The sequence below is a fragment of the Ostrea edulis genome, chromosome 7 (assembly GCF_947568905.1).
Source record: "Ostrea edulis chromosome 7, xbOstEdul1.1, whole genome shotgun sequence".
Classification (NCBI taxonomy): Eukaryota; Metazoa; Mollusca; class Bivalvia; order Ostreida; family Ostreidae; genus Ostrea; species Ostrea edulis.
The window spans coordinates 4,250,949-4,258,383 of record NC_079170.1 but is presented as its reverse complement, the minus strand read 5'-3'; the positions used below and the strand labels follow the sequence as shown (position 1 = coordinate 4,258,383).

General features: G+C 37.0%; 1 protein-coding gene and 1 long non-coding RNA gene across 3 annotated transcripts; one reads left to right on the top strand and one right to left on the bottom strand.

The window, feature by feature from the left end:
* Positions 1–2,173: 2,173 nt before the first annotated feature.
* LOC130047704 (uncharacterized) lies at positions 2,174–7,435 on the bottom strand. 2 transcript variants are annotated; one of them, XR_008796529.1, is made up of 4 exons: positions 7,176–7,435; positions 4,921–5,050; positions 3,959–4,521; positions 2,174–2,263 (listed from the first exon to the last, which is right to left on the bottom strand). It is a non-coding gene; the product is annotated as an uncharacterized LOC130047704 (long non-coding RNA). The 2 variants fall into 2 exon arrangements; XR_008796528.1 differs by lacking the exon at positions 7,176–7,435 and having other exon boundaries at positions 4,921–5,498.
* Positions 2,513–4,890, top strand: LOC130047685 (E3 ubiquitin-protein ligase TRIM71-like). The gene is made up of 2 exons (XM_056143070.1): positions 2,513–4,638; positions 4,714–4,890. Exon 1 carries the CDS (start codon positions 2,832–2,834, stop codon positions 4,548–4,550), a length of 1,719 nt encoding a protein of 572 aa, XP_055999045.1. The 5' UTR covers positions 2,513–2,831; the 3' UTR covers positions 4,551–4,638; positions 4,714–4,890.

Here is a 7,435-nt window from a genome sequence, read left to right as displayed (position 1 = left end):
ATAGTCAATCAATGGAATATATTTTTTTCATATCGTAAGATTTTTTTTAGAGTAATTAAGAAAACTATTTAAATACCTTACAGGAAATGAATAGTTTGTATATTGATTAGAATCCCATGTCTTTTGTAACAGGTTTATTTTAGTTTCATGGTTTGACAAGTCGGCTTCTTTCATTGTTCCAATATCGGGATATGGAGGATCACATGACGATTTTGTCGAACTTAAACTCAGTTCAGTTCAGTTCAATTTATTTCTTTGTGTCATCTGGCACATCAGATATACAATTTTATACATAATGAAATATAGGGTGAACAACATACACATAATCAGAGCTATAGATCAGCATATACATACATATAAGTATAAAAGATAATATTTGTAATATAGGTGGCTGCGTGAGAGTTGTATGAAAATAAAAATAGAAGAAAAAAAATTGTGTTAAATGAGAAAAAGAAATGGGGTGTAATTACAATTATGAATTATCCTTTCTTATTTTCTCTGCTAGGAATAAAAAATTTCCTAAGTTTCGCAATTCTTTAACATTTTGTACACTTAATAATTGAATTAATTTGAAAACGCTTGGACGTCTAAAATAATACTTTTTGATATATAAATTGCGTATTTCTTGGTATTTTGGACATTTCAAAATAAAGTGAAACTCATCCTCTACGTCTTTTAAATCACGCAATGTACATATTCTATTGTGCCTAAGTTCAGTTTTGTATCGACCTGATTCTATATTAAGATTGTGAGAGGATAATCTGAATCTAGTTATAGTTTTTCTATGTATTTCACTCATTGATTTAGATAAATAATACTGTAATCCAAAATTGTCTGCTATATATTGATAGTATTCCCCTCGTGATGACTTTCTAATTGCAGAAAACATTTCTTGCTTATGTAAATCAAAAAATCTTTGCTCTAATATTTTTTGCGTAGGTTTATCAATAATACTTTCATTAAAAATGTATCCAAGACCTAAGCGATTTAATTCAGTTCGTACGTCATTAACCCAAGGATCATTTAAATTTTCTCTGTCTTCTAAACACGCTCGCAAAATACAATTATCTGAATTCTTTAATTTTATCCAATATTTAAGGATTCTTTATTTTCTAATGATATGCAGGGGAAATCTTCCTAATTCATAATACACTAAGCTATTGCACGTACTTTTCTTTACCCCTAAAACGTTTTTACAGGATAATGCATGTAATTTTTCAACATCTTTGGCTTTATGAAAACCCCAAACTTCACATCCGTAATTTAAAACACTGTTTACATATATAAACTAGAAGTGCTTGCTGTAGGACTTTCAGAAAAAGAGCTGGAACATGGCTCTGCTTCCTGTGGTGGTTTAGTAACACTCCGTTTAAAATATTCATCAATCTTCTTCATTTTGTAATTTGATCGGTTTCACAACTTGCCGGAACAATAATAGAGAAAAACATGCCGTAACGACAACGGTTTAGACCCGGAAAGATGTAACACTAACAAGATATACAAGATATCAGTACCAATAGGGAGACTAATGTACCGCAGATACTGCAGACACTAACAAGATATCAGAACCAATAGAGAGACTAATGTACCGCAGATACTGCAGACACTAACAAGATATCAGTACCAATAGGGAGACTAATGTACCGCAGATACTGCAGACACTAACAAGATATCAGTACCAATAGGGAGACACTTATTGTTCACCTATGTTTGTAGCATTTAATAGTTGATGGTTTTTTTTTATGTGTACGCCCGGGCGTTATGACGTAAACGTAGGTACGCGCCTGCCTTCTAAGAAAAATCCTAATGATATTGACCATGTTAAAGTCTTAAGGGAAGCATATGGTATTTATAATATGCATTTCAAAGTTTTCAGCGAGTAAACCCAAATTCCACATCTCAAAAATATTCCTTTGTTTTCTGAATATCGTAATATTGATCAGCGCATATCTATTTCATTAAACTATAACAAACGAAATCCGGAGGGGGAAAATTCTATACCAGGGCGGTTTTCCCCCCAAGGGGGAAACTCCACCGGTATACTGACTTTGTACATAGGGGGAAATTATATGCTGGGATGCCTAGACCCCACACTTTCAAAACTTCTTGGATCCGCCCCTGCACTAATTGAACAAATCCTAAAACATTAAGGAAATAAAACTCGAACACATAATATAGGATAAGCTCGCATGCGCGAGTACAACAGTTTATTCATACATGTGTACATAGACATCTGGAGGTTCATTATTCCACTCAACTCATTCTACAACAGAAAAAAGTATATCAAAACACAAATATGTATTAAGTAACAAAAACGGAGGTCTACTGCATGAAATCCCCCCCTGCAATGGATATTGTTAATCGTTTTTTAACTATAGATTTGATTATATTTGTACAAAAGGCCGAATTCAATATAAAAAGGGATATAATCAAATAAGTTATATCTATACATTGCTTGCAGATTCCAATTTTTTTAATGAAAGGAAATGTTTACCTGTAACGTAAATGTTAGCAAAACTACCCAACATAAACTAGGTCAAAGCAAACTTTAAAACTATATATTTACTCAAGCGATAACACGTAGATAGTGTGTACAGGCTGACACGCCGCACAAGTATTTAATTCTCAGGACTAGACGGAAGGTCGAAAGAACAGGGAGGCCATGTTAGATTTTAAGGTGAGACTAAATAATTATTATAGTAATGACTGCTGTGTTTTATATCATACTATAATTCTATTTCGTTAATTGTTTTAATCTGTCAACATCTTGAAATGAAATTCCGGTTTTATTTAATCAACAGTAAAGTTCTCGTGTGATCCCGCCATCAGAAATGCATCCCCGGCGCAGTGCTCAGGAAGTCCTACTGTGTGACCTCTGTGAAACTGTCCCCCTACAGAGTCACTGTGAACTTTGTAATATAAATCTCTGTGTTAACTGTGCAGTAAAGCATCTCTCAGACTCGTCTAAAAGACACAAAGTCGTGCCGTTTTTACACAGAAAGTCTACTAACTACCACAAATGTCCAGACCACGCCGATAAACACTGTGAAATTTACTGTGAAAAATGTGGCGTTCCTGTCTGTTCTACCTGCGCCTTATTTGGAAAACACAAAGGTCACGATGTGTCAGATATTCTGGAAAAATTCAGCGCTAAAACAGAAAGTTTACAAAAAGATCTAGAAGAACTCGAGACAAGAATTTACCCGCGATATAAAGAAATGGCGTCTAATGTCGAAACCGAGAAAGCCGAGTTAGAAACGAAATACGGGAAACTGACGACAGATGCCGATGAACAAGGAGAAATCTTACACCGAGAAATCACCGCCATTGTCAACCGACAGAAATCCGCCATTGCGGAGATGAAAACTAAACATCTGGACGCGCTAAATAAAAATACAGAAGAAATCACACAGAAAATGGCGGAACTCAAACAGATCATGTCCGACTTGAAATCAATCCTAAAATTAAATGACGTTTCCTTAACCTCTACTTACAAATCTAGGAATTCCCAATTTAGAACATTACCGCCTAAAGTCCGAGTTACATTACCGAGTTTCTCTCCTCAGAAAATAAACAAAGATCAGCTGAATGAAATGTTTGGTTCTCTGTCGCCATTATCTATTAACACAGAACATGGCGACACAATGAAGTCAGCAGAAGCTGTATCTTCTCCTCCAGTCAAACCACTGCTTGATGAGCCGCGCGTCACCGCCACCATAAACACTGGGTATAACTTTCTACTCGGTGTTAGCTGTCTGAGTGAAGATCAAGTCTGGACACGCGGTCAGTTAAACAACACCATGAAGCTGCTCAACCTCCAGAGTAAACTACTGACATCAATACAAACCAAGTCAGGGAACTGGCCAACAGATATAGCAGTGACACGGGACGGAGATCTTGTTTATACTGACCATAGTAATAACACCGTTAACTTAATTAAGAATAAACAGATACAGACCGTGATCACACTACAGGGGTGGAGACCTCGCTTTGTCTGCTGTACCGCGGGTAACGATCTCCTGGTTATCATGATCAGTGATGATCTCAAACAATCCAAAGTCGTGCGTTACTCCGGCTCCACAGAGAAACAAAGCATTCAGTTTGATGATCAGGGTCGTCCTCTCTACTCATCTGGTGGTAACACTAAATACCTCAGTGAGAACAAGAACCTGGATATCTGTGTGGCTGACTATACAGCTAGAGCAGTAGTGGTGGTCAATCAGTCAGGAAAACTCCGATTTAGATACACGGGTCATCCCTCTAATACCGAGCAATCATTTGGTCTATTCAGCCTATTTAGATACACTGGTCATCCCTCTAATACCAAGCAATCATTTAATCCACGCGGCATCACTACAGACAGCCAGAGTCACATCCTGACAGCAGACTTTGACAATCACCGTATCCACATCCTAGATCAGGACGGACAGTTCCTCCGTTACATTCACTGTCATTTAGACAGTCCATTAGGTTTATGTGTGGACATCAGAGACAACCTCTTTGTGGCTGAGTTTGACACTGCTAAAGTGAAGAAAATCCAATATCTATAATCACAGTGTTAATTACACAGCTCTACAGTGTTAATTACATCTACCAACACAGTGTTAATTACATCTACCAACACAGTGTTAATTACATGTCTAATCACAGAGTAACTTACAGCACTGTGTTAATTCCTTCTACTTGTTAATAACATCAGCTTGTTAATTACAGCCCTGTGTTAATTACAGCCCCGTGTTAATTACAGCCCTGTGTACATTACAGTCCTCTGCTTGTGATGTGTAACATGTACTTGTGTTTGTGAGTTTAACAGAACATTATTTTGTTTGTGAATTAATTCAATATGTGTTTGATTTTACAATGTATATATTAGATAAACATGATACAGAGTTCAGTCTTACATTATTACTGAGTACTTACTTAGATTTGTAGTACTGTAACAGAGAGTGACCCCAAACGTCCAGTCTTCATCACAGATCTTCAGATTCAAGGTCACAGTCTTCTGTTTACCATCAATAACATCACACCACTTATCTAAATCTCCACCGTCCTACAAAATAAACAAAGTGTAATCATATCAAACTGAAATGTCAGGGATAGTTTGTGATATATTTACATGTTTACATAGATGTCAATGTAATGGGAAAGAAAAGAAAATATGGCTGAACCGGTGTCACAATGGGGATCGAATCCAAGGCCCTTCGTTCCCACGATATGATAGGACCAGGGATTGGACCTCAGACCCCTGTATTAGTCAGGTGCTCTAACCACTGAGCTATCCAGATTGATATCAGTGGTTTTTACTCGACTGGGAATCGAACCCAAGACCCCTGTATTACTAGTCAGGTGCTCTAACCACTGAGCTATCCAGATTGATATCAGTGGTTTTTACTCGACTGGGAATCGAACCCGAGACCTCTATATTACTAGCAGGCTGTCCAGCACCCTTGGACAAAAAATAAGGGCAAATTTTAGGGGTAAAATTTAAAAAAATTAGGGCTAAATTAGGGCTAAAATTAGGAATTTTTAACCAAATTACGGAAGTTTTTATTATTTAAAAGGACTTACCTTGTCAAATTTGACAATAAAGAAACTCACATGACACACAAATAAGATGTAAGTACAGGAAGGGCGTATTCCAGTGTTCCATGGTCTCAGCTATTATTGGCTATAACCTAAAATCTCAACTCTTTATCACAAAGTCACAACCAATAAACAAGCTTGACACATGGATCCACAGGTCAACTGCCTTTCACTGCATCAGCATTATCTGAATAGGAACTGCAATCTACGTTAATAACACACATTTTCTATGAATGCATTTTGATTTTTCAAGACTGATAAAAAAGTAGGAATTCACATGAAAAATGAGGGCTTTTTTTTATAGGATTTCCCCTTGAATTTTACATTTTTTTAGGAATTTTAGCAAAACTGAAAAAAATTAGGAATTTTAGGGCCGCTGGACAGCCTGTACTAGTCAGGTGCTCTAACCACTGAACTATCCAAACTGATATCAATGGTTTGACTGGACCGGGAATCAAACCCGAGACCCCTGTATTACATATGTAATAGTCAGGTGCTCTGAACACTATCCAGGCCAATATACACAATACAAAGTGAGCTTTTCCAATTGAAATTTATCTGTTGTTATTGACTTTTTACATTATCATCTTCTTCTCCACAACCACTTGGCCAATTACAATCAAAACTACTACCATTCATCGTTAGGTAAAGGTAATCATGTTTGTTCAAATGATTGATTGAATCTTGTTTAAAATTTAAATTTAGACCTATATTCGGCACTTAAGGCCATTGAGCAGTGAGGGTTCTTTAGCATGCCACACCTACAATGTACTGTGACATGGTACATCCATTTTTAAGGTCATCTCCAAGGACCCGTGACATTCACACCTGATGTCGAGCGTTTGACGATGGAACTGTCACTACCTGTTTTAACGACTTAGATCTGTTGTGGCCAGGATTCGAACACCGGCCTTCAGCATGCAGGGCGTGCGATTTAATCTCTAGACCACAGCGGCAGTACCATTTGTTCAAATGAAGGGTCAAAGGGAAAATAATCAACAAAAGGCAAAAATTGGTGGGTCATTTAAAAATCCTCTCAAGAACCACTGGGCCAGAAAAAATGAGATTGAGGTAAAAGTTTTCTGATATAGTATAGATACAACTTTGTTAAAACCATGGCCTCCCTGGGTTTGGGTAGGACCTCATCAGGGGGTCAAAGTTTCACATGGAGATATAAAGGAAATTTCTTCTTCAAAAGAACGAGAAGGTCATAATTAATCATATCACAAAAGTGGTCCTCGGGGAGGGCAAGGGGGGGGGGGTGTACCACAATAATGGACACAAGTTTTTAAGGGGATGTATAGGGAAATGTTTTTGAAATTCTTTTTAATCTCAAAAAACATCAGGGTCATGATTAGTCATAATTTTCAAGTGTAGAAGGTGTGTGGATTGAAGTCTTTTATACCCCTGCGACTATAGCCGGAGAGGGGGAGGCATATTGTCCTGTCCTGTATGTCTGCCCCCTACTTTAACATTGCTACTAACTTTTGAATTATGAGTCATATGGCTCTCATATTTCATATATCGACTTTCTATGTAAAAAGACCTTCCTGATATTACCAGAGATTTCAACCTTGTGACCTAAACCTTACCGTTTGATTTGTTTCAAAGAAACCCAAACTTAGACAGTATCTCCTGAACTATTTAAAGTACGGCCTTTAGATTCCTTCTGACAGAACTTTTCATTTTACACTATTGTCTTTGAAATCTTGACCTTGAAGTTTGACTTATATTTCAAAACTTCAGGTGAAACTTGAACCTTCCTGCTCATCACTATTGAATTGTAAGAGATAGGTCAAATTTGCGTAATATTCTCCAACACAGGTCGTAGAAGTTTGGCATCCATTACGGA

Bases quoted from the DNA above. Each gene is read 5' to 3' on its own strand.
- LOC130047685 (XM_056143070.1), top strand. From the start codon at position 2,832: ATGCATCCCCGGCGCAGTGCTCAGGAAGTCCTACTGTGTGACCTCTGT.